Below are 26,192 nucleotides of genomic sequence, written 5' to 3'. Positions count from 1 at the left end.
GCAATGGCAAGCATGGCGCCTGGGGTTTCTGTGGCAGTGGGGAAGCAATTCTATAGTGGCCCCTTGCCTGCGAACAGACCTCCGCACCGGCTTCGGGAAAGAGAGAGAGGGGAGAGGGAATCGATTACCGGCAAAGAGAGACATGAGATTGCACAGGGAGGGGAGGGGAGGGGAGGGGAGGGAGGGAGGAAGGGAAGGGGGTGGGGCGGCTGGAGGTGGTGGACCAGCCAGCAGGGACAGTGTGGTGGAGCAGAAACAGGAGAAAGCCATGAAGCACAACAGATCTCTGCCAGGTGAGGGCAGCGGGCCTCGAGGACCGAGCGACTCAAACGCAGGAAGGAAATGGAAATAAACTCGGCGACCCCGTGATGGATGGACCGACACAGAATCGCCTCGGCTTTCACGCGGTTCTTTGCGCATTTCATTCGGTGCGGGCCTGTGGCACGGGTGGGTTTGGCAGCACGGACCTCCTTCTAGACATTAACTTTTAGCAGAGTCTAGCACCTTAGATGATGTCACTTAGTGTAAGGTGACAAATGGCAGGCATGTAAATGCTGCTGAGCTGCATGTACTGTAGCTCCCCTCTTAGCTGCTGGTGTCACCAAACCCAGACTGATGTTGCTTCACTGCAGTTCTTAACTGCATATCTAAGGTCTAGACACCTGTCGCCTCTCGCTGCTGCCAACAGCTCAAGAAGCCTTGCAGACGGTTACGGCACCCTGGCGGCAGTCTAGTGACGCTCCTCAAGAGTCCTACAGAATTCTAATTGTGGGCACAAACGTATGAGCAGAGCGGTCCTCCCCCAAAGTCCCCGACCGCTGCGCCGTGACGGATGCGTCCAAGCGAACACGGGTGAGCCAAGGTGCTCTTTTGCTCATGCGGCAGTAAAGCCGGAACCTCGCGGTCACACCTTGCTGTGTTTCTTCAGCAAACCCTTCCATCCGCACACAGACACAGAGTTAGAGAGCAGCGCTGCTGGACTGAGGGACACAGTGTTGGACATGGTGGAAGTGACCGCCCTCCAAAGCCCCACGTACCTTGAGGTTGGGAGTCTGGGTCTGGTCCACAGTGAACCTCATGAGGATGGCGAATTGCAGGTCGTTGGGGAAGGAATCCCTAGAAGGAGGTGTGTAGAAACATCACACGCAGCAGGTGAGAGGAACGTTCTAGAGAAACTAGAAGCGATCAGGGTTGGTACTACTGTCAGTGTCCTGCACTCTCGCTCCTTGCGTTGCCAGCAGTTGAATTGCTAACATTTTTCTGTTAATATCTATTTTTCATGGCATTTTCGTCACTACCGTATTTTCTACAGTGTCTTTAATGTGACGCCAAGTTAATAAGAATATGAAAATAAGAAGTCAAACAGTTTTTTCTAAATTACTGCAGTTGTAGCTCAGACTTTTAGAAAATCGGAACGGCGAATAAATCAAGGGACGTCCGTGTTGTCGAACTTCTACTCGTTGTGACTTTGGAGACACGAGCTAAACGAAACTCCGTGTCCGTATTTGTACGTTGAGGAGCCGTCGCGCTCTTACTGCTCCGTAATGAGAAAACGCAGATTGTCAACAACGTGACTCGTCCTCCTGGCTCATCCCAGCCTGGACGCGCTCGCCGCACCGTCCCTGCGTACAGCTTCTGCGGAACCTTTGAGGTTCCGCTCCACGCTCCGCAAGGCTGCCTGGTGTCCCCAGGTGCGCGCGGCCGTCCTACCTGGAGACGTCCAGCGCCCTCTGAACCTTGGCCTGGACAGAGCCCAGCAGGTCGGCGCCCATCTTCTTGAGCAGCTGGGTGAGCAGCACGAAGAGCCAGTCGTGAAGATCGTCCTTGTGAACGAGGATGAAGTCCACCAACGTCTCGAGGAACATGCTGAACACCTGCAGGCCGGAGGACGGGACACCGTGAGCGTGGCGGCTGGCTCGGCTCTCTCGGGCGCGCACACGCGCACACGCACACACACAGAGTTGCGGCTGAGACATCGAGATGGGAGAAGCTGATGCAGCACACTGAAGCACGTCCCTCAACCTGAGCCACGAGTGTTAGTGACCCGCAGAGAGAAGCGGCCAGAGTTTTAGTGCCACATGCAGGGCAGGTGCTGCGCAAAGCAAACGCAATTAGTCTGCGAATAAGAAGGAACGCGGTCGTGGTGTTTGGGGCGACTGGTCCACTGCACCAAACATCACGCGCTGCTGGCTGCTCGGAGCACTGAGGTGCCGCCGGGTTAGCGAGCTGCCGCACGGGCGTCCCCGCACCGCTCGGGTCGCTGGGCTTTCTGCGCTGGCGTTCGCTCGGAAGCAGGCGGCGTTCTGTTAGTGGCACAGGGCTACGCTGATGCAGCCGGGAGCATGCAAGGGGCGTCCACCAAGCGCGCGGCCCACTTACTCTCTAGAGAGAGTTCCGGAACGAGGGGGGCATGCAGAGAGGAGACAAATAGACCAATTAGTGTGCGGCCACTGAGCCTGGGGCAAACACCTGGGAGACGCGGAGCTCCTCACGTCTGACAGAGAGACAAAATGATGTCAAGCAAAGGTGGCGCCAGACGGCCCGTGTGGCCCAGGGGAGGGAAGCACTCGAGAACAATGTATCTCCAGTCCTCGCGGGATGAAGACCCCCGCTGCGGCCCCAGGAGTCAGCTGGCCGTAATTCTGAGGCGTGAAGCTCAGGCCTGGGTCCTGGCTGAGACTCATCCCGACTTTGAGGCCAGAAAGACAACAGTTTCCTTGCGTCTCCACCCAACGTGCTCTTAATGCCGAGAGCTGACAGGGCGGGAAGCCGAGGGAGAAGGGCAGGTGTGGAGCGCACGTACCTTGCTGTGTGGGTCGGCAAACATCCGGGTGAAGATTTCGCAGAGCCTCTTCAGCTCGACCCGACTGCAAAGGGAGAAGCGCACATTTAAACGGTAGTGAAACCAAAAGGTTCTATGTTCAAGTCCCAGGAGGGTCTCTGCAGATGGTTGTGGTACATATCAGGTGATCTCACTGTGTGGATCACTGTAGGTCTGTTGCAGGTGTTCGGATTGGCAATTTACAGCAAACCGACCGGTCAACTCAGGAGCGCTGACAGTGGGGCTCGGCACCCAAGGCCAAGTGGCACTTGTGGCGGGCGGGGCTTCATACCTGAGCATCCTCTGACTCTTGAGCATGCTCTGCAGGCCGAGCAGGCCCTCCTTCCGCTCGGACCAGTTGGTGCTGGCGCAGCGGTTGAGCACCTCGGCCACGTCCTCCGTCTGCCGCATGTACGTGGGGATGCTGCCGTTGCGGGAGCTGTACGAGCGCTCCGAGCAGGCGCTGGACGCGTCGCTGTTGGCGTCGTCGTCCGAGTACATCCCGTACGTCTCATAACGCCGCCTGGCCGGCTTCTTCTGCAAGGGTGAGGGGCGTTGGACCAAAGGTAGAGGAGTTAGTGATGGGCCTCGGTAAATGAGCAGCAACGAGTGAGGAAAGGAGAGCGCGGAGAGCGGAGTCACATCACAATCACCACTCAAAACATGATCAGATCACGAGGGCAGCAATCAATGATCAATAATCAATAACTGATTCAATCACAGAATAGTAGGAGGAGTCACGTTGTTGTTATAACATGTGTCTTGCAGGAAAAGTCTTCCAATCAGTCAAAAGAAGGGAAACAGGATTCAAGGTAAGTGGAGTCACCCTATCGGCACTTTCCCAGGGGACTGGCTACAAGGACAGCTCCAGCCACCAGCTTCTTTTTGACCTCCGTGTCCCTATTACTTAGATCCATCCTTATATCTATCATCTGTTGAATTTCTCATGCCACATAAAGACACACATGTTCATGCACTGATCACATCAACCACTTTAACTGTACACGACAAACATAGAAATATATTGATTATGGTCACTGTAACATCATGACTGCAACAGGAAGAGGCACACGGGGTTTAAACACACTACCTTGCTCCTGGTGTCTCCCAACAGCTGGTAGCATTGAGAGAAACAGTCAATGAGAGACAAGATTAGTTTGGAAAGTAGAATTTAGTTGTCCAGACTTGGGGGACCCTCACGGTCAAGTCTACCTTCATGACCGTGAGAGGGAAGATCAGAACAACTTCGGTGTACCGTCTAGTGATGGCAGCATGAGATTGTGTGTGTGTGTGTGTGTGTGTGTGTGTGTGCATGAGAGAGAGAGAGAGAGGGTGCTGAGCAGCGGTATGTACCAGTGCGTCGGCCAGAGCCTCTTCAACGTCGGATCCGGTGTTGAGGACCCGCATGGCGCTGACGGAGGCGGACATCCGGCTGGACTGCCCCATCCCATAACCCCCTGCTGGGGAGCAGAGACCGCTGACCTTCTCAGGGACATGTTCACTCATACACACACTCGCATTCACACTCCCATTTAGTTACACACAGTGATCTTCAACTGTTTCGTCTGCGATTTTTAAATCGTTTCCGATCTTAAATGCATAAACAAACATTAGTGTACAGTAGTTTACTTTGGATAGCGAATCATTCAAAATGCCAAGTAAATTAAAATGTTAGTAGCTAACATTTCCACACAGCCAACCAAAGTTCAATTTGCAACAATGTGGGCAGGAATGAAAAACTGAGGTTTCAAAGAAGCAAAGCAGGCACTTCCCATGAAGTCTGGTGAGACGTCAGCCAATGGGGAGAAGGAACTGCTCGGTAAGATGCGGTAAAAGAAAGAGCATCCAGTCTACTGGTGAGAATGGATGAAAGACAAAGCAAGGATGGGAAACGCTGCGCGCGGACAGCCAGAGCCGGGAGATGCCAGCCAGCGGGAGGAAAGTGCTGCTCGTGAGATGAGGTCCGTGGAGACGAACGAGTGACAACGTGTGCTTTGGTAACAAACGGAGGGCGGCGATGGGGCCAGTGCAGGCAGGATCAAGTGCTGACACTTGTCACCCGTTGGATGGCCACTTACGACTCGCTGCTGCAAAACGCGCAGTCGATCAGCAGGGCACAGTGGGGGAAAAGGAAACAATATCTGTGGAACAGGTGTTGTCCTGCTGGACACCTGGGATATGAGCAGGGGTTAAAAGGCAGGAGGTAGTTAAATGAAAATGTGAGAAGAATAAAATAATATGGCAGAATGTGGGGCATGGCCAGCAATGTGGAGGAGCTGCTCCGCCTTCACCTGTTGCCCCGAAAACCTCGGAGGTATGCAGAGTACCCGTGGACCTGGAGTGATGCCGGGAGGCTGGAAATAAGAACCACAGAGGACCACGGCCGTCAGTGCCAGAGCACCCGGCGCAGTGCCGGTGGCAAGAGCCATAGATGGGCAATGGCTGGTGCAGAGAGATTAATAAGTAGTGCAGGAGATCAGTTATCAGTGTAGCACATAAACAGGAAGTTCAGGAGATGAGCTGTTAGGGCTGGGAGTCGAACACTGCAGGATATCAATATTTAGTGCAGGAGTCCAGTAACTGGAAGAGGAGATAGAAAGCAACGACTAGTACGAAAGATACGGAAGGGCTGCAGGACTACAGCAGGAGAGAATTTACTACTGCAGGAGATCAACAGCTTGTGCAAGAGATCAATAATTAGTGCAAGAAAAACCAGTAGTACAAGAGATGAGTAATTAGGACAGCAGATAAAGAGCTACTGAAGGAGATCAACGACTAGAGCAGGAGAATAATAACTAATGGAAAACTCAGTGACTCATACAGAAGATGAGCGTCTTGTCCAGGAGGTCAATGACTAGTTCAGGAGATCAATGTGTAGTGCGATGCAGACTGTGTGAAGAAAGTCCCACGAACAACTTGTGAGGCGTTCCTTTCTCCCTCATTATCCCTACATTCTTTTGCAACTTCTCTCCTTGCCCCTTCTTCACCACCTCCTTCCCACACCCTCATTGCTCAAGATTGTGCCTCATTCCTCAAGAGAAAACAGCTGCCGTTACCAACAAATTCTCCACATTGCCCTCCTTTCAATAGCAGGACTTCCAGCAGGGTTTTGTTCACCGTATTCCAACACTTTTCTGAAATCAGCATCTCCACCTTCCCGCCCTTGCGCTAAGTCATCATTTGTCAAATTTCCAATTCCTTCCGATTGTTACAGGCTTGTCTTAGGAATCCATACCATTTGTTTAATAGGTCTTTAATTCCTGACTCTCTTCTGGTTGCTTTTCACCTACCTTCAAAATGGCATCTACAAGAAGTTTACTGCATGCTTTGCCCAGAATGATCTCTTTGATGAATACTAGCTTACGTTCAAGATCCATCATTCGACTGACACTGCCTTCTTTGCATTTTCAGAGTTCTACAGTCATCTAGAGTTACATCCCTGTAATCAGTTCTCATTTACCTTCTGCCTCATTTGGCACTGTAAACCACTGCATCATCCTCACTTCACGAGAACAGCTTGGAATCAAAGAATCTTCCATGAACCAGCTTGGATCTCATCTCTCAGGTAGACCTTACCAGGTGTTTTTGGCATGGCTGGTTCTCTCACCTCTCTCTCTCTCAGCTGGGGTTCCACAGGGGTTGGTACTCGGACCCTTACTCTTTTCCCTATCTACAACACTCCCCTTGGCTTGGTCATTGCCGCTCATGACTTCTCCTATCACTACTATGCAGGAAGCAGAATTCTTCCTCCCTTCCTCCCTTTCCCCCAGCCGACACAGTTGTATCCTCTCAGACTGCAATATGTCTCTCTAACATCTCCACCTGGTTGAACAATCACAATCTACAACTCGGCATTTCAAACACTGAGATCCTCCATCTCCCTGCTAGTCCTTCTACTACCTGTGAAGCTCTCTATCAGGTTGGACAACTCACTTATCTCATCCAAGTCATCAGTGAAAAGCTTGTAAGTAATAATTGATTCATATTGCCGCTTTCCCAGTACATGGCGGACACCTCTTTAACATCTGTTAAATATGTCAGAACCTCAGAACACTGTCTACACAGTTCCTGGTCCAAGCTGTGATGTCTCACCTGGAACACTGCAACACGCTCTTGTCTGGTATTCTAGCCTCCACCACTGAACCTGTCCAGCTGATCTGGAATGGTGCTTCATGAGTTGTGTTTGACCTGTCAAAGCAGTCCCATGTGTCTCCACTCCCTGTCTCTCTCCATTGGCTTCCTTTGCTTGGTGGTATTAAGTTCAAGAATCTGGTTATGGCCTACAAAATGGCTCAAGGATCTGCTCCCTGATACCTACAGAACTTGATCATTGCCTGCACTGCAGCAAGAGCCCTACACTCCTCCACCTCTGAATATTTACTTATCCCAGTCATGAGGTGATGAACACTGAAACACCACCATTTCGCAGATTTTGTCCCGGTGTTCTGGAATGAGCTCCTTCTGTGTCTCAGAGCTGCTGAATCCATCCTAGCATTCAAGATGGGTCTCAAGTCATCTCCTTCAGACCCATTTCTCCCCTGATCTCCTGATAGCTCCATAAATGAGTCCAACACCACCTGCTATGTACTTGATTTTTGAATGTTACCTCTATCGGCAGCTGCTTGAGGGATGTGAGCCACCAACACGGTGGTGTCAGACACACAAGTTGTGCTTTCACAATCCGGTGTTTGTGTCTAAAGATTCTGGTATATTTCCTGATCAGTCTCCCTTTCTGTGAGCCAGCAAGGCAAGCTGATTTGACACAACGTAAAGATGCTGTCCTGTACCCAGGTCTGGCAGGAAACACTGAGGGTCACACAGAAATGGACACACAATGCTGATGAAATGATGTAGAGATCGACAGAGGACGGATCTCCCAGAAGGATCTGAGAGGAGTCTGGGGTCTGCATAGTAGGTTGGGGAGGGGTTGTGTCTCTGTCTGGAGGCTGGGCTACATACCAAGGGGCTGGAAGGAGCGGACAGGGCTGGTGTCTCGACTACTCTCGCGACTCGTCTCCCGGCTGCAGCCCTGACTCATACTGGGCCGAGGGATCCGGCTGCCGCGTGCTGGTATGGTGGGTGGGGCAGGAAGAAGGTGGGGGCACCAAATGGAGGAGAGGCAGCAGGTGAACACAGACAGGGAAGGAGAAACACAATGGTCATGTCTCCTGACATGAATGAAAGGCCTCAAATATTTCTCAGCAGATGGATGGTCCATATTTTTTCACAGAGTCTGTAAAATGCGCTTCCTCTGTCAGCACAAGCAGAGAATCCCTAAATTCCCTCTGGTGAGGGTTCGGGAAGAAGGAGACTGCTTGAGGTGAGGATGAGCTAAACCTTCCTTACCTCTCCTGCTGTTGTGGAAAAACTGGCTTGTTCTAAAATCCTTTATATAAACAAATGACTCGATTTTCACACCCCTGTGGAGAACTGCATGGGATTTGTTTGTGCATCTGCTCCCCTATTGACCAACTTAACTGGGACTGAGAGCTGGTTTGGTGCCCAGAAAGACTGTAGGTCCAAAATGACACCGAGCGGATCAGGGGTTCCTCATCGATTCTGTACGCAGCTACTTGTGTAATGTGTGCTGGACAAACTGACTCTCCTGTGACTCTCTTGTATGTCTTCACCTGTTGGTGAAATGCGCTTTTTTACTGAGCTCTGCATCACTTTGGAGACAAACCATCTGCTAAATTAATAAACGTAAGGTGCCTAGCGATGGCCTGGCATCCAATCCTGGGTGTGTCCCCTCCCCCTTGGGCCTTGCGCCCTGTGTTACTGGGTGAGGCTCCGGTTCGCCACGACCCTGCTTAGGACGAGCGGTTTCAGAGAGACTCTCTCTCTGCCTGTCTGTCTGTCTGTCTGTCTGTCTGTGTTTAGGATTTATTTTTCGTAAAAAGAGAGCTGGCGCACCACTTCAAATCACACTGCAACGCATGAGTCGTCGTGCCGACTGTACTGCGTACTAATGAATTTCGTGTGCTGTGTGGCGGAAAAGAAGGATCGAGGAGCCGCCGGTGAGCAGCGACAGTGATCAAATATTTTATTACTGATGAGCCAGTGAGTCCAGTGAAGAAACAATGAGTCTGAAGTAGAACTTACCTCCTCTGGCGCCACCGTTGTACACCTGGCTGTGGTTTGAAGGTGCTTCATACGAGGGAGGAAAGAGATGACGATGAGAAAAAACTCTCCCCGTAGCAGCTGCGGGCCGGACAGGGGCGGGACACGGGGGGCTCCTCACCTACAGAAAGGCGCGTGGGGCTGGAATCCCGGCTGCATCCCAGGCTGCGGGGGATGCGGCTGCGACGGTGGGAGGAGCTCGGGCCTGGAACGGACCGCTGCGACCCGGTGCTCACGGTGCTCAGAGCTGTACTGGCCAATACTCGGCCCGGGGAGCCGGACCTGCTGCCCGCTGAGGGGAGCGAGGAGAGGGAACAGGTGAGGAGCGCACACCCTGCTGACGTGGGCTGGGGGACAGAGAGGGAGGGGGCTGGGAGGCTGAGCGGTCCACGGCGGAAGATTTCGTAATTCTGATAAAATACAGAGTCGAGATGACTGTGAAAAGAGTAACTTTCCCCACTTCCGTGTCGTCTTTCCACACGTCGGATTTGTGGGGTCAGTTAACACACAGTCCTTTTCGCTTCTCACAGCTACAGGAGAAGACTGGCAGTCCTGGAGCATCAGTTGGGCTATTAGGTGCCTGTGGGACTCGGCGTCTTCGTTCACTGGCAGCTCGGCGTCAAGCAACAGGCCGTGTTATTATTATTATCATTATTATCATTATTATTATTGTTATTATTATTATTCAACCCCCAGCTCTCTCGTGGTTTTGTACACTTCACCACACTACACATCTAGTATGACAAATCTATGACAAACCATATAATACGCATGTATGTCGTGAAAATATGAAGAACAGCTTCATCCACACGGTCGAAAACAAAACATGTGCGTAAAAGGAAAAAGGTTCATTTCAGATTTCTGCAATGAATTTGACGGTTTAAAGAACAAACACTGTGCGGGGGTGCAGGTGGGGGGCAGCAATGGCACTTGCTGAAATAAAGGAAACGCCTCTGTGTCGCCTTGTGTGAGGCACCTGGGACTCTGAGAGTCGTCCTGTGACATGAACACCTGCGATGCTGTAATACATATTTCTGTGCGCATTATTGTGGAGCGAAGCAGAGATATAATGCACACAATATAATAATATAATATGAACAACAAGACAGCACACACACACACACACACACACGCGCACATGTGCGAAGGGGACGTATAATACAACTGTGTCAAGCAGGCAACGGTCACAGGTACGCTGCCCTATGATCTAGCAGTGGAGAGTGAGCAGCAGAGGTGCCGCTGGGAGGTGCTCTGACTACAGTGCTGTAACTCTACCTGCGTGTTCGCGTCACCAAACTGACCTCAGATCAGTGACGTTTCCCCCACGCTGGATCAGTCAGCTGTATGTAAATGAGCTCAGTATCGGTGGCCAGCGGTTGAGCCCAGGGCCGTTTCTTGGTTGCGGGTCCAGAACATTAAGTCGCTGCTGACTAATTGGACCGTGGTAAATGGAAACGCTCAGGTGTGGGGCCTCGTTGGTAATGGGGAACAGAGCACGTGGAGAGCAGCGGAGACGCGGGGGGCCGACAAACATCACGTCAGTGAAAGGGCACGGCTGAGTGAAGCACACGGAGACACGGCTCAACGCCGAGGACCCGCGGTCACCCACAGCGAGCCCTGTGCCACGGGGAGGGGGGAGGCAGGTGGGTGGAAAAGGGGGCGTGGCTGGGTGTGGCCGGGGTGCCGGAGGGGTGTGGCTGGCAAAATATCTTACCGCCAATGGGATTAGCAGACTGAGATCCTGGGCGAGTTGGAAGGCAGGATTAGAAAGGGAGAGCGGAAGTTACAATAAAGCAGGGGAGGGGTGGGGGGGGGCAGCATGGGGAAGGTGGTAAAACAAATGGGCAACAAAGTGGAACCACAGCGGAGTCCAGCTTACGAGACGTTCGCAAAAAGAGACAAAGAACAAAGAGAACAGAAAGTCCGAAGTGAAGCCTGGGGCAGGAAGAGGGTGAGGAGGCAGGTGGGTGTGGCAGAAGGAGGGCATGTGGGGGCGTGGTGGTGGCAGGTGGGTGTGGCAAGAAAATGGTTTGCTATTAGGGTGTGGTGATAAGAAGGTGTGGATGGGGGTGTGTCAAGAGGGGGCTGTGGGTACAATTGGGTGTGGCAACAGGAGGTGTGGTCAAATGGAGCAGGGCAAGAGCTTGAGCTATGAAGGTTTGATGTGTGACGGTGGAAGTGATGATTGTGTCACTACTGATGCAAACAGAGAGAAAAACACACTCACTCATTCACTCACTCACACACACACAGACTCACAGCAATCATGTATCATGTGCTCCTAGGGCCACTCGAAGCTGTGAGAATATGAAACAAAGAGCTTTGCTGGATTCAGTGGAGGATCGTGGGAAACATGTGACAGTCTAAGGCAGCGTCTCACACCTGAGGAGCAACGTCCGTCTCATGGCCAGGTGGTGTTTGGCTGCTCGCCCATCACAAAAAAGCAAAGAGTGTGAGACCGGAGCCCATACTGACGCCTCATCACTGGCTCCGGTCTCTAAATATGGCAACTTCTCTTTCTCAGGATAACATTTTTTTCTTTAATGCATGACTATAACTATAAATATTCTGAACGGCATCTACGCAAACACTCCAGGGCAGGAAGTCAGTAATCGTCTGAAATGATGACACACACATACACACGCACACACACCCCGATCTCGGTACTCTAATCAGTTCGGGATGTTTGGGGCTCTAATACACCTTTGTGGGTCACAGCGGTGTGATAGGTGATGTACCGCACCCCCCGGACACTCCCTGCCAGACTCGCACAGTCACCACTTTCAGCCCCACAATGATCTTTGACACATGCAAAAGGAAAGGTAAACATGTGAAGAACCACCACCACCTCGCCACCTAGTGGCTCCTCGACAAACACACACAGACAGGGTGAGGAAAGTACCTGGCGGAAATTCGGTATCCTCAGAACCTAAAGGCACAAAGCTCATAGTTAGCTTCTCCTGGGGGCACTAGACTAGTAGACAAACCCACGAGCAGCAGAATCGAGTTGGGATACGGGGGGTATGTGGCATGCGGCGGGTGGGGGGTTTCGGGGCGACGTACGTTGCGACTGAGACACCGGTTTGCCGTGGTTGCGTCCCCTCAAGTCCCCCTGTCCTCCGCTCACGGCCCCGCTGGCCACCGAGAGCGTCTGCCGACTGCGCAGCCGACCTGCGTGAGGCAACAAGGTGCAGTGTGAGCAACTCTGCTGCCAGCAGGGGGCGCCACTGTCTTCAACCTCAAGGTACAGCAGCAGTTTCCGTGTTCTCCTTGTCCTTCGCAACACCTACTTACCGTTCACTGAAAGCAGCAGCAGTACAAAAAATAAAGTCTAAATGTTACGCAAAGGCTCTCAATGCACGGTGGAGAAGTGGAGGCAGAGCAGGTGAAAGGTGGACGGGGACAAAGAGAGAGAGAGGAAAGCGTTCTTACCATCCATCTTATCAGAGTTGTCATCTTTACCACCAGACGAGGAGCAAGAGAACGGAAGAGGAAGAGCGTTAGCACATGAGGACGGAAAGGAAGAAGGGACTCACTGAGAGACTCGGGGACCTACAAACAGAGCCGCGCAGTGAGAGAGACGTAAGAGACGCATATTTCACTCGGATTCGGTCCCAGGTTCCCAGAGTCCCTCCAGAGTCAAACAGGTTTAATCTGGGACCGACTGAGCCACAGAAGCCCATTGAGTCAAACGGGGAGCTGAGGTCAAACCCGGGGGAACCAGCATCACGGGACGAAGGAGGGCCCACGGGACTGATCCGTTGGGTCAATTTGTTGAAAACGGGGAGTTAAAGCCCTCTGCAGCTGCTAGCGGGTATGTGTGTAATCCCTGCGATGTACCCGGTGGCTCCCGTCTTACCCAGCGAGCTGTAGGACTCTGCTGGCACACGACCGGCCCCTCCGGCCTGCCCCCCGTGTCGAGCCTTGGCACCCGCGGCCGCATTAACGTCGACGTCGCTGCGGGATCGCTGCAACGACCCCGGTGACCCCGAAGACTTGGGGGCTGCAGAAACTGGAAGCACGGGAAAGAACATCAAGATGAGAGAGTGGTCAATAAGGCTGGATAGCTTCATATTCCCTTTGCCTCAACTGTCAGCAGGTGAAGGATCAAAGTGGTCCATCGACACAAATGGGACATTGCAGGAACCGGTGGTGGTAGGGCAACAGCTACAAAGCTACACACACCGAGCCCTCATGGTACGACCAGTCTAACTGAGGAGTTTTGAAAATACAGACATTCCCCAATTCATTTACTTTTAATAACATTCCCTGCACTTTCTGTTTTGTACAAATTCGCTTGTGGAGCGAACAAGAACCGCAATTCCACACGCAGCCATTAGTTGGCAGCAAAACACACTCACACAAGGGCTGGGGGTCGTAACTGTATTTTCAGCCCTTGTTTGGTGTTGGTGATCAATAACAACATAAAGGAGGAATGAAATGATTTATGGGAGGAATCGGTCAACAACAATTTTATTTTAAAAATACAAGGTTATTGTATGAAATATACGGGGGTGCGGTGGCGCAGTGGGTTGGACCGCAGTCCTGCTTTCCGGTGGGTCTGGGGTTTGAGTCCCGCTTGGGGTGCCTTGCGACGGACTGGCGTCCCGTCCTGGGTGTGTCCCCTCCCCCTCCGGCCTTACGCCCTGTGTTGCCGGGTAGGCTCCGGTTCCCCGTGACCCCGTATGGGACAAGCGGTTCTGAAAATGTGTGTGTGTGTGTATGAAATATGTGTTTTTTATCAATCCTAAACTGTGAATAAATCGAGGGGTATCTGTATTATTAACCTTGTACTAACAGCTCTGTAGGTTAAAGTACATTTGGAGTAACAGACAAAACATATGGAAAGCTACCGACAGACTTCTGGGCCCACTTGAGTCCCTGAGCTGAGGAGCCCATGGATACAGTTAAATGTCCATGTTTTTACTCTGCGTGGGTTTTTATCAATGCTGCTGATTCAGGACTCGATAGCTTCCACAGATCGGCAAGAATCAACTTTGACCACGCCATCACCACCTACATACCTCTTCCAGGAGCCGCGGACCACTTGGACGACAGGGGGCGACTGCAACACATAAGGTCATGACACACACTTAGAAACTTTACTGTCTCCCACACATGTACAGAGCAGAGTTCTACTCAAACCATTCAGGTTCACCCTCTGTGTTAAACATCAAGGTTCCTCACAGAACAGGACAGACACAACTCTTATCCAACAGCCCATGGACGAAAAGAAAACATTTAGCAGTGGTGAGGGAGTCCAAATGCAACGTCCCACTGCTTGGCAGAGCAGCGGACAAGGAGACAGAGCACATCTGTGCTCAGAACATTCCTGGGATTCTGGACTCGGTCCACAGGACCACACTTCGCTGACTCACTGTCAGCTGAACTCTCCCCTTACTGGAAGTCCTTCATACATCAGGATGTGTTGGAATTTGAAAGTATTTGGAGGGATGAAAGACTTTTTCAACCATGGTGAGGCTTTAACATTAAAGCTCATGACTCCCAAGTAGATCCACTATGTTTCGTCAAACACTGTAGGACCTTGTTGAATGACACTGAGGTATGCAGGACATGTGAGGACATAATGTGATTCGTGGAGCAAGAACTAGAAATGATGGGACAAGTGGAAGCGTACCTAGGAATCATATGATTAATGGGACTGGGTGGTGGGACTGAATGAGAGGGTTTTAATGAGACAATTAGTAGGTATGATGGGATTGATGGGATTAGAGCTACTGAATGTAGGAACAATGGAACTTGATGTTGAAGTGATGGGTTTAGTGGGACTGGCTTTAGGAATGTTGGGATTGGTGGGCCTGCACTGTAGGAGTAATGGGTTTAGTGGCGCTGGATGTAGGTACTATGGTTTTACATTTACATTTGCATACACGATTTCCATGCTGCGTCTTGCCACCTTACTTGAGGCTCTCCTGCGAGCTGGACGAAGAGCGGTCCGACTGGGGCAGCGAGGCGGCGCTGCCGGAGTTGCGCAGGCAGGACTGCAGGTTGCGCTGGTAGGACGGCTCCAGCGAGTGGTACAGAGCGTCTGCCTCCGTGGGAAAGTGCTGCCGCAGTCCCCAATATGCCCTGTGGGAGCAGCAGAGAGCAGTGTGCAGTGCACAGAAACACAGCATTAGCATCAGTGCCAGTGGAGCCATGCAGTGGTGACTCCAGTGAGGTGTGACGGTAAAGGGGTCTCACTTTCGCGCCTCCATCCTGGCCTCGGCGTCCGCATCCCGGATGCCCTTCTTTATGCTCTCCACCAGGACGGCGGCGTGCCTTCTCAGCGGGCAAGTGAGGGGCAGCGGGGTGCCGTGGGCGAGATAAAGCACTCAAGTCTTTTTGGGAAGTTCTCCACAGAAAGCAGGCAGTCATGCATGAAAAGTGAGCAAAACTCTTTTTACATTTTGTTTTTGGGGGAGGGACACTTCCTGTGCACTGAGTCTTCAAGAAAGTCACTTCACAGTGACCAATTATCCAGCTACAGGAAGAGTGTAGATGTGCGCCTCCTCCCAACAGAGGGGTGCCAGCCACGTGACCCCAACCGCACTCGGTCAAGAACTGGAGCCATGCTGACCGATGGAAACGGAAGGGAAAATAAGAACGACGGCAGTAAAATAAGAAGCCAGTTGGTGAGGAGCTGAAACTCCAGGGTCTCTGGGTCCCTACTGACCGTCTACAGAAGCTTAGTGTGTGTGTGGCCCTCTGTCCTTCTGGAACTTGGTGGCCCGTGTGTCTCTGTGGCTATAGGTTTGAGGAAGGGAGAACTGGACTGGCACGTAGGGAATCTCTGATGTTGGGAGGTGTGAACTGAAGAAGATCAGCCCATATTCCTCTGCTGTAGCAGGGAGGGCATTTCGATTTGTCTCAGAAAAGATGGAAGCAGTAATGGGAGAAACTGTGAGGAAATGAAACAGAATTCCTGAAAAAAAACATCTGACAACCGAAAAAGTGAAAGTAGAAGTGATGTGTTGGGCTGGATGTACAGTTAGATGTAGGACTACATGTGTAGAACTAGATGTGCAGAGCTGGATGTAGAGATGAACGTAGAGTTAGGTGGAGAGTTGGATGTACAGCTGGATGTAAAGATAAATGTGGAATTAGATGTAAAGTTGGATGTAGAGATGAATGTAGAGTAAGGTTAGGGTTAGATGTAAAAACAAATGTGGAGTTAGGTGTAGGGTTGGCTGTAGAGATGAATGTGGCATTAGGGTTAGGGTTGGATGTAGAGGTGAATGTGGGGTTAAGTGTAGAGTTGGGTGTGGAGGTGAACATAAGATTAGGTGCAGAGCTGGATGTAGAGATGAGTGTAGAGTTTGGTGTAGAATTGGATGTAGAGATGAATGTGGAGTTAGGTGTAGGGTTAGATGTAGAGATGAGTGTAGGGTTAAGTGTAAAGTTGGATGTAAAAGTGAATGTAGGGTTAGGTGTAGAGTTGGATGTAGACATGAATGTAGAGATAGGTGTAGGGCTGGATGTAGAGATGAGTGTAGGGTTAGGTGTAGAGGTGGATGTAGAGGTAAAGGTAGGGTTACAGACCAGTCTCTCTCCTCTCCTTCCTCTCTAAAACCCTAGAGCGGGTAGCCTGTGATCAACTCTCTGATTTCCTCACCCGGAGCCCTCTCCTTGATGGTTACCAGTCTGGTTTCAAAGTTGATCACTCCACTGAGACGGCCCTTCTGGCGGTATCTGATGCTCTCCAAGCTCCTAGAGCTGCCTCCCTCTCCTCTGTCCTCATCCTCCTCGATCTGTCTGCAGTGTTTGACACTGTCAATCACCGGATTCTACTCTCATCTCTTAACCAGCTTAGGATCAAAGGTGTGGCACTAAGATGGTTTGAGTCCTACCTATCTGACAGATCCTATCAAGTGGTCTGGCGGAGCTCTCGTTCTTCTCCTCTGCCTCTCTCAACCAGTGTCCCGCAGGGCTCGGTACTGGGTCCTCTTCTCTTCTCGATCTACACCTCCTTCCTTGGCCCAGTCATAGCCTCCCATGGATTCAAATACCACTGCTATGCTGATGATACCCAGCTCTTCCTCTCCTTTCCACCTGGTGAGTCAGCCTTTTCCCCACGCATTGTTGCCTGCCTGACGGACATCTCTTCATGGATGTCTGATCACCACCTCCAACTCAACCTTTCCAAAACAGAGATTCTTTACCTCCCAGCTGGCCTGTCCTCCTGTCACCACCTCTCGATCAAACTGGACAACTCACTCATTTCGCCTAGCTCGTTCGCTAAACGTCTGGGAATAACGATAGATGCGAGTCTGTCTTTCTCTCAACATATTGAAGCCACAACCCGGTCCTGCAGATACATCCTGCATAATATTCGTAGGATCCGTCCCTACCTCACTATTGACTCCGCCCAACTACTTGTCCAGGCCATGGTGACTTCCCATCTGGACTACTGCAACTCTCTCCTGTGTGGCCTTCCTGCTAATGCCATCAAACCTCTGCAGCTTCTACAGAATGCTGCTGCACGAGTTGTGTTTGATTTGCCAAAGCACTCCCATGTATCTCTACTCATTTCTCTGCACTGGCTTCCTATAGCTTCCCGGATCAAATTTAAGACCCTGGTTATGGCTACAAATGTATCAATAGAACTGCTCCCAGCTATTTACAAGACTTAATCAACTGCTGCACCCCAGCCAGACCCCTTTGTTCGTCTACTTCAGCTCGCTTGGTGGTCCCGCGCATGAAAGGTAAAGCTTGGAGATTCTCGGTTCTGGCTCCGTTGTGGTGGAATGACCTTCCTGTCACTCAAAACTGTGGAAACTCTGTATATATTCAAGAAGGGTCTGAAAGCTCACCTTTTTTGGACTCACTTCGCCCAAGATCTCTCCAGCTCATTTATGGTGTAATTGTTCATGCACCGTAACTTCATGAGCATCCCCAGATACAGCCTTTATTCAGCCACTACTCCGGCATTGTATTTGCTTGTTTGTGTGTCTTATAATATTAAAAAAAAAATTGGTGGAAGGGTATCAGGATTTGTCTATCCTGTGTTTTATGCACCTACTCGAACAATGAACCTCGGTGCAGCAAGTGGTAGGGAACAAACTAGGTTTCCTTGAGACTTACATGTCTGCAGCTATGTCTCTTTCTCTTAATGTAATGCAAAATTGTACTTTTGCTGAGATGTACATTGCATTGGACAAAAGCGTCTGCTAAATGAAAATATGTAAATGTAAATGGTTAGGTGTGGGTTGGCTGTAGAGATGAACGTAGAGTTAGATATAGGGTTGGATGTAGAGATGAGTGTAGGGCTAAGTGTACAGTTGGATGTACAAGTGAATGTAGAGTTAGGTGTAGAGATGAGTGTAGGGTTAGGTGGAGAGTTGGATGTAGAGATGAACGTAGAGTTAGGTTAGGGTTGGGTATAGAGATGAATGTGGAGTTAGGTGTAGAGTTGGCTGTAGAGAAGAATTTAAAGTTGTAGGTGTCGAACTCTCTGTGTCGGCGGGATTCTCACTTCTCCAGAGAATGCGTGTGCCACTCCTGAAGCAGTAAATCCAGGAAGTCATAGCAGCGCCTGGAGAGGTTGGAGGAGAGAAGCACAAATCAGCCAAGAGGGAGCAATGAGAAAGATGTAGCGCTTGTATGGTACGTTCAGGGCGAAATTTTTTTAACTCGGTTAATGTAGTCAATCATTCCCCTGTCTGGACTTTGGGAAATTCTGTATGCATCCAGTACAGTGGGTTAATAAGGCAACAAGGGCCCAGTGCAGTAAGAACAGGTTGGTATGGTAACAATACACTGGACCAGCAAGTGCGGTCATACGGGCCAAGACCTCATACGGCAGAGTGAGTGAGCGAGCAAGCAAGAGAGAGAGAGGGGGAGGGAGAGAGAGAGAAGGAGGGAGGGAAGCAGCACTGACCTCCTGACGGCCACCGACTTAGAGGTGCAGTTGCTGGTGATGAGGGGTATCAGCCGTGGGACGTGTGTGTGCTGGTGGGTGGATAGAGAACATCGGGTTACCTCACATACCACACCAGGACCACCAACACACACGTACACAGACGCACACACACACACACTGGCTTGCCGAGTACAGAGTGGAAAGCAACCTGGGTTCAGCAGCGCTTCCTTCTCACACATCGTCTCCTGGAGTCAACACTGCATCAAATCGAGCTGCTCTGATGGAGATGTTCTGCTCACCCGGATGATGAAGCGGATGGCAGCGACACCTGACGTGGCCATCACCCTGGCGCAGTTGGGGATCAGGTTGAAGAGCACGGGAACGATGGCCTCGGCCCCATGGTCAAACTTGTTGCCCAAGACCGTAGAAAGGTGGCTGGAAGTAGAAGAGAAGGTCAGGAGCTCAGGTGCCTGAGCATGATGCTCAACGCACTTTGGGTGTGAATGTTTCATTACCGATCAAGGAAACAGAAATTATCAATGACTTTGTGTGGGTAGAGAGTGTTTATATCAGCTGTCAAGTAACCGTCATATGATCCACGGTCACAACTGGTTGACGGGTTGTGACTGACTTTGACTCTTGGTTGTTGACCTCTTTGGGTTTCTACTTGCGATCAGAGACACACGGGGATATTGTTCTAGGAACCACTAGGGGGCAGTACTCACGCCACAGTGATGCAGGCCTCACGCACCACTTGTGACCGCAGGTCCTTGGCTGACAGCTTGAAGGCCCCGTCCAGGAGGCGCAGGTGCTGGTAGAAACAGTCATAATTTGCTGCTCCGGCCACCAGCAGGGAGCGCACCTTCTTCAGCTGTTGGGGAGAGAAGGAGTGGTGCTCAGTCTGGCTCCCCCTGTCTGACCGGAGGGGTACTGCACTATCCTGGCAGTCTTGGCTGGCACTTTCATCCTAAGGGCCTCCCTGCCGAATTAAACCTGAAGTTCCATTATCTACGTATCCAGCCCCCGAAACGCTGCGCCCCCCTGCCGGCCACCTACAGCATTGGTCCTCTGGTCCCAGTCATGCTTGTCGTCAGAAAGGACCTCGCGGATCTTGTTCAGGTTGTCCTCCAGGTCTCTGGTTGAGTAGATCTGTGAGCAGGACAAAGTCTGATCAGCGGGAAGGGGATGCTGCTGCACGCACACACACCAGGGTAAAAATACAGATGCCGGGCAAAGTTAAGGAGACGTTTCCATTAGCAACACGCAGCAAGTGCTGTCCTTCAGACAGAGACGCTGCACGGCAGCGCTGATCCGCTCTCGGTGACTCATAATTTAGAAACGGTAGAGCAGCAGCAGCACGGCCCTATGGGAAAAGAGCCGCTTCGATGCGTTGCTGCACCGAGGTCTTTGCTGATTTACACTGTACGACAGGGCTGTGCCTGTATTGTGCCGCGGTAATCTGCGGAAGGATAAGAGAGAAGCCAATTTCACAGAGACCCTTGTGGGGACGTGCTCACGGCCCAGTCTTCCTCTGCGGCTCTGGGTCCGGGGGTCAAGTTCGCACCACGAACGAGCGCAAGTGGAGACTCACGTGCACCGTGGGCACATCGGTGAAGGCCTTCATGAAGTCCTCTTCATCGACGGCACCAGCGCCTTCCCTCGACTGACCTGCAGGGGGTGCAGCGTGCAAGGAGGTCAAACCATGACGAGCGCTGGTCCAGTTCCCGAAACTCCACGATCTTTCTGAAGCATTCTAGAAGAAGCTGAGGTCCAGCCTGAAACACCTGCGTCTCCTCGTACAAGAGGCAAATGTCGAAAAAATGTGGGAAAAAATACAAACGTTTTCCTCGTCGTTCGCTAGATGATTTCATTTTATTTCCCTGTTTCCTACATTTTTTGCCTTGCGCAGGTGACCACGTAACGCGGGTTTACCCTCCGGGCCGCAATGCGTGAGCACAAGGGACCCGGACAGCACAGGCAGGCGGGACCACCTTAATTCAACTCCCTCCCACAGTGTTTACAGCTCTGGTTTACAGCGGCTGTTGCTGAGCATCACTGACCAGTAACAAGGTGAGGAGACCATGGATTTTTACTTTAATGTAGTGTGAAGTTAAGAAAAACGTTTACATGAAGATCTTAGAGTTTTTTAAATGTATCGCAGCGAAATGCCATTTTTTACAGAATGTAACCAGTAAACAAACGGAAGGGTGTCGCTGTCGTTGCGTTTTCACCCATTATCACTGAGTGGTCAAAGTAACTTTGAGTTCTGAACAGAACAGGGTGCCAACAGACTTGCTGTCCTACTTGTGTTCGCAACACGACTAGCCGGTGTGTGTGTGGTTGTGCGTCTGCCCCGGAGGGTCCCGGCACCCATTCGACACCCTGCAGATGAGCGAATCCCGTCTCTACACACGGCGCTGGATCCACACGTGAGCTCTGAGTGTTTCGGGCGTCGTGTGAGCAGCTCTCCTGCAGGGGGCGCTTTTCTGGAGCATCGCTGAGCGCCTCGCCGACTCCTGAGCAAGGTGTGCACAAAGCATCTGTTGGACAGAGAGCGACCCCTTGCCGCGGCCCACAAAGGATCCGACCGTACGAACCGCGAGCGTGTTTCCCGAGTGACCGCTCCCCCCCTTCCCGACTCCTACTAGAGCTCCATCCATCACCAGTCGGCCCAGCACTTCCTGTCTGGTTCACGAACTTGTCCGGCAGTCGATCCCCACGAGAGCGGGTGGTGTTTCAATGCTGGAAAAATCTCTCTCTCACACACACACACGCACACGCGTGCAAGTACACAGTGTTCCATGTGATTTTCAATCATGCACATCTGTGCAGAGGTGAGCGTTGTGTCTCCTGGGTTCGTGGGACTAAATGCACAGCGCTCGTCCAGCTCTCGTCCAGGGTCAAAGGGATGGACCCCAGACCCTCGTGCCGCTGCCCGACACGTGAGGGAACCGCAGGTATCTGGTGAAGCCAGAAGGTAAAAGAAAAGCCTGCAGAACTTAGGATGCATATAAATAATTTACAAAATGCGTCTCCGTGTCCTTCGAGTGACGGCAGCTATCACAGACACACACACACACAGATACACACACACACACAGACACACACACACAGGTGCCTAGCACCATCCCGCCATGGCCTTGGGCTCCAGGCTCCTGCACTGAATGCACAGAGATGCTGAAGGAGCTCCAGATCTGAACACCGCCCACCAGGGACGCCACTCATTCACAACAAGAATGGCGACTCCCCCAAACCTCAGTCTGGTTCTGGCACTTTCTACCGATGTGCGACCACCGCAGAAGGACACGCCGCATAGGCGACGACACACTTCCGAAGGGATGGAAGGATGAAATATTTCAGAAGGGCTCAAACACCGGTTCAGGGCAAAAAAACAAAGACACACACAGGAAGAGACATTCGAAGCAGCGACGGCGTTTAGTTTCCTGTCTGTTCGACCATGAGACGAGATCCATCAGCATCAGCATCAGCATCGTTCGGCTTTTAGTTGCAGCAGAACCCAGCTCTCCACCCAGCTCTGTGTGTGTGCATGTGTGTGTGTGTGTGTCTCCACCCATGCCTCACCTCCCGTCCGGCTGGGCCCCGCACTACTGGTTCTTCGAGTGCCGCTGTTGCAGTTTCCGGGCCCTCGGGCTGCAGGGAACTTTCCAGCAGCCTGGTCCCCGTCCACCGACTCCTCATCCTCAAAGCTTTTGTCTAGGGGACACGGGGAAAGAGGCCTGCATGTACGACAGGCTGTGGAGCCGTGTTCGATGTGGGGCTGCGGGGAGGGGGGGGGGGCGGGTATCACAACCGCGGCCTCATACTGCACTCTGGCAAAGAGGCACCGTGCTGTTGACAGGACCCTGCAGCAAGATGCCTACATGGAAGGCAAATCCATCACACACACACACATGCACGCGCACGCACGAGTACGTGCATTTCGGGCCCTGCAAAACCCCAACCTGAGCCCCCTCCCCTCCAGCCTGACACAATAACCACTCGCACACACCCTCATCCCCACACCCACACACGCGCGCGCTACCCGTTGCCGTGACAACCTCCCACATCAAACAGGCGCTCTGCAACATCCCTGAGATCCATTAATGAAAACACCCCCCGCAGCCAAAGGACGGCGGGTAAATGCCCCCATGTCCCTGGCGGCCGATCCAGGATCAGAGAGCTGCGTCCCCTCCGCTGCTCCGCTCACGAGAGCGTGGGTGGCGCGGCTGATTGCGAGCCAGCGGGGGGCGACACAAAGCACGGGCCCTGCCCACGCCCTGCCCACGCCCTGCCCCGCACTCACAGTCGCAGATCCGCTGGCAGATGAGACGCCTCATGGCACCCTGGGGGGGGTGGGGCCGCTCGGGGCTCCGGTCAGCTGCGCCGTGGCCCGCGGCGCCCCTACATGGCCGGGTGCGGCGCTCCGTACCGCAGCCCGCGTCTCAGCGGCTCCCTGCCTCCGCCGGCATCTTCTTTCTCTGGCCCCCTCTCTCGTCCCTCTCCCTGCGCCTCGCTCTCTGCCTCGTCCTCCCTTCCGCTGCACCCGCCCCCCCGGCGGCCAAGCGGCCAATCGGGTGACAGGTGATGTCATGCTGCAGCCAGTGCCGTCCTGGAGCGGCGCAGTTCTGCCGCATACCAATGAGCAGGAGCCCGGGGGGCGGAGCCTATCGGGGAGCGCGAGTGCCGATTTGCCGGCTCCCTCTGGAGACAGCAGGCCTGGGGCGGAAACGTGCGGGTGGGAGAGTGCTGATTGGCCAGCTCCTTTTGTGGAGGGCGGGTCTGGGGCAGAACCACGGGGGAAGCAGAGTGCTGAGTGGCCACATCCCTTTGAGAAGGAAGGCCGGGGGGGCGGAGCTATGCTGAGAGCAAAGTGCTGATTGGCTAGCTGCCTGTGAAGATGGCAAGTCTGTCTGGAGATGCAGACAAAGGCTCCTGCTGCTCTGTGCTGTCTTACGCACGCACACAGCGGGACCATAGTGGTCAGGACGGGTTCACGAGACACAGGTGTCTGGAGGAGGGGGGGTTTCTGCTGGGTGCAGACAATTCGACCATAACGGTTGTGACCGCACGGTCCAGTGTAAACTGAATTCTAAATAGCTGGACCTGAACACCAACTATTGCAGCTCGTGGCAAACAAGAGCGACGGCTGTTCGGCAAAGAAAGAGTCAATAAATACATTTTGCGAATCGCATCCCAACAGACTCGTCACAAACACGTGTTCAGCATGACCGCGGTCACACAGGTTGGTGTTGGCAGTGTGCTGCTCTGGCGGGGGTCTCCTCCGCTCATGCTCCAGATGACCGAGTACGGTCCGGGAGCACTTTGATCTAAAGCCAGTCGGATCGAGTGGGCAGCTCTCCATGTGTCCAGAAATGGGCAGAAAGGTCCGACTGTTAAATTGACCTTTGACCCTGAGCTGAATGAATCGCAGCCATGTGAATAATGCTCATTTCGAGCGCGTTCCTTTGGACCGTGCTTCCCCCAGCCACGCTCATATGAACCAAACCTGTGCGAATGAACCGCAGGGCCTGGAATGATGGCGCAGCAGCCAACCCCCGCCGCTGGGGAGGAACCAGGTCAAACCGAAGGCACGGGCTGTCGCCATGGAAACAGCCAAAGCCCTTCCAAAAATCATGTCCGAACTACGAAAGCAAATGATAAAAGAAGCGGTCTTTGAAAAACTGCGGCTGGACTCCTGAAAACCGAATTGCTGAAAAAAATACAGCTTTATGTTTCCGACCGCAGCGTTCGCAATGAAACCGTGTCCTTCGCAGGGTCTTCCTGACGGTCAGAAGACACGTTACCGGGTCGACTCGCTTTATTCTCTTTCACAGCTCCACTCGCGTAAAGCGTCACACTCCAGTGCCGACTGCTCTCGTGTGTGTTTTCCAGCGTGTTGTCGTGTGTGTTGGTGCTCTTTGGACATGGTCGTCACCAGAAGACAAAATTCTCTTGCCAAGATGGAGACGATGGAAAGAGAAGGAGGTGAAGAGCAGCAGCCTGATGGACTGAAGCACAGAGTCGTGGAGACAACCCTTAAACACTGAGGACACCAGTGGAAGACAGAACTTTCTGGAAGGGTTCTGAATGTGTGGTCAGCTAGGCTGGACATCAGCTGGGCGACACCTCAGAACAACTGCAGGGTCGATGTTTTCTGATTATCCCACAGTCACTGGTCTCCATGGAGACGCACAACAAAGTAAAGAATGCCAAAGGTATGAATAAAAACCACGTTTTCACAGTGAAATCCAGTGCGAGTTTCGACACACAGCTGCAGTGTCCCGTTACTTGCTCAACTCATACCTGCTGCGGGAGACATTGTGATTGCGGTCCGGTTGCGGTCAGTCACCGAATTGACTCCGCCCCCATTCTGCAGAGTGAAGTACAGCCCAGATAGGTAAATAGAGGCGAGCGGTGTCTGTGGGGGGAACACCTTCCAGCTCCGAGGGGCCCAGGGAACCAAACTCACAGTCCCTGGGGACCGTGCCCAGTGACCGGATGACCGCACGAGGCAGTCTGAACATGACTTTATTAGCTGGGCTGCCGTGCAAAAGAAGAATAATTATGTTACGTGCATTTTTTCCTCCGTGTGCGACGGTGCTGAGCAATAAAACCATAAGAAACAGGATACCGGGTAGCGATTCTATGTCTCCAGACAGAACACAGATTTCAGCAGCGCCCCCTGCTGTCAGGAAACATCCCATCTTTGACCGACCCGTTTACTTCGGCGCAGAGGCTGCCCTCCACCGGGATGCCGGGGCTGGAAACATTGAGACGTTTACGCCACAGAAATGTTTGCATTGGTCCGCTGGCTCATGAGGACCGAGTGTTTTTAACCCAGTTTGAATGGCACGAGCTGAGGAGGCGGGGCTCCTGGAGCTGACAGCGCTTTCAGAACCCCCCCAGGGTTCACTGTGATGTCAGCACATGGCACATGGGCACCACGACAGGCACCACGCTGGGCGCAGCGTTCAAGGTGCAGCTGCGGGAATTCCTGCAGTTTGTGGTGTGGCCACCGGGGGGCGACACCACGGCCATCCTCACTGCTTTCAGCTGGACATGGTGCCAAAACCCCAAAGCTGCAAGCCCCTCCTTTGAGAATACTGTGGATGAATGTGGGAGGGGATGGTGTTCCGGGTGTTGTTTAACCCCACCCCCCTGCCCCCCAAACTTCTGTCAGTGCGTTCAGTCCGTGAAGTCGGTGAAGCGAAGGGCAGAGATTTAACCGACTTTCCTGAATCCGAGACCCCCGACGGCAAGACCCCCAACAGCGAGATCCCTGCTTCTTCCTAATACGGGGCCCCTGGGCCACATTTCAAACTTACGATGTGTCACTAATGGCCTCCTGGGCGCGGTGGCCGAGCGACGCGATGCTGCAAGCAGATAAAC

At 52.5% G+C, this 26,192-nt stretch overlaps 1 protein-coding gene across 17 annotated transcripts in view; it reads right to left on the bottom strand.

Annotated features, from left to right (window-relative positions):
* Nucleotides 1-26,192, bottom strand: part of LOC108923650 (CLIP-associating protein 2-like) — a 36,327-nt gene that overhangs the window by 4,783 nt on the left and 5,352 nt on the right. Inside the window, exons 1-27 of one of the 17 annotated variants that reach the window (XM_029259844.1) lie at nucleotides 23,107-23,317; nucleotides 22,386-22,517; nucleotides 20,395-20,471; nucleotides 19,860-19,952; nucleotides 19,529-19,674; nucleotides 19,103-19,238; nucleotides 18,822-18,892; nucleotides 18,417-18,476; nucleotides 15,146-15,223; nucleotides 14,864-15,031; nucleotides 13,966-14,006; nucleotides 12,801-12,953; nucleotides 12,374-12,397; nucleotides 12,005-12,112; nucleotides 11,844-11,870; nucleotides 10,656-10,682; nucleotides 9,063-9,233; nucleotides 8,924-8,968; nucleotides 7,781-7,888; nucleotides 5,113-5,175; nucleotides 4,175-4,281; nucleotides 3,912-3,935; nucleotides 3,114-3,358; nucleotides 2,804-2,867; nucleotides 2,380-2,382; nucleotides 1,711-1,874; nucleotides 1,038-1,116 (exon numbers count right to left, since the gene is read on the bottom strand). In XM_029259844.1, the coding sequence (XP_029115677.1) occupies nucleotides 1,038-1,116; nucleotides 1,711-1,874; nucleotides 2,380-2,382; nucleotides 2,804-2,867; nucleotides 3,114-3,358; nucleotides 3,912-3,935; nucleotides 4,175-4,281; nucleotides 5,113-5,175; nucleotides 7,781-7,888; nucleotides 8,924-8,968; nucleotides 9,063-9,233; nucleotides 10,656-10,682; nucleotides 11,844-11,870; nucleotides 12,005-12,112; nucleotides 12,374-12,397; nucleotides 12,801-12,953; nucleotides 13,966-14,006; nucleotides 14,864-15,031; nucleotides 15,146-15,223; nucleotides 18,417-18,476; nucleotides 18,822-18,892; nucleotides 19,103-19,238; nucleotides 19,529-19,674; nucleotides 19,860-19,952; nucleotides 20,395-20,471; nucleotides 22,386-22,517; nucleotides 23,107-23,140 (2,448 nt within the window). In that variant the 5' untranslated portion in view covers nucleotides 23,141-23,317. Of the gene's footprint in view, nucleotides 1-1,037; nucleotides 1,117-1,710; nucleotides 1,875-2,379; nucleotides 2,383-2,803; nucleotides 2,868-3,113; nucleotides 3,359-3,911; nucleotides 3,936-4,174; nucleotides 4,282-5,112; nucleotides 5,176-7,780; nucleotides 7,889-8,923; nucleotides 8,969-9,062; nucleotides 9,234-10,655; nucleotides 10,683-11,843; nucleotides 11,871-12,004; nucleotides 12,113-12,373; nucleotides 12,398-12,800; nucleotides 12,954-13,965; nucleotides 14,007-14,863; nucleotides 15,032-15,145; nucleotides 15,224-18,416; nucleotides 18,477-18,821; nucleotides 18,893-19,102; nucleotides 19,239-19,528; nucleotides 19,675-19,859; nucleotides 19,953-20,394; nucleotides 20,472-22,385; nucleotides 22,518-23,106; nucleotides 23,318-26,192 lie in introns of those variants that run through there. The other 16 variants (XM_029259845.1, XM_029259847.1, XM_029259846.1 and 13 more) reach the window with 16 other exon arrangements.

Source organism: Scleropages formosus, chromosome 18, assembly GCF_900964775.1.
Source record: "Scleropages formosus chromosome 18, fSclFor1.1, whole genome shotgun sequence".
NCBI classification, from domain to species: Eukaryota; Metazoa; Chordata; class Actinopteri; order Osteoglossiformes; family Osteoglossidae; genus Scleropages; species Scleropages formosus.
The sequence above is the reverse complement of the archived record's forward strand: the minus strand, read 5'-3'. Positions and strand labels throughout refer to the sequence as shown.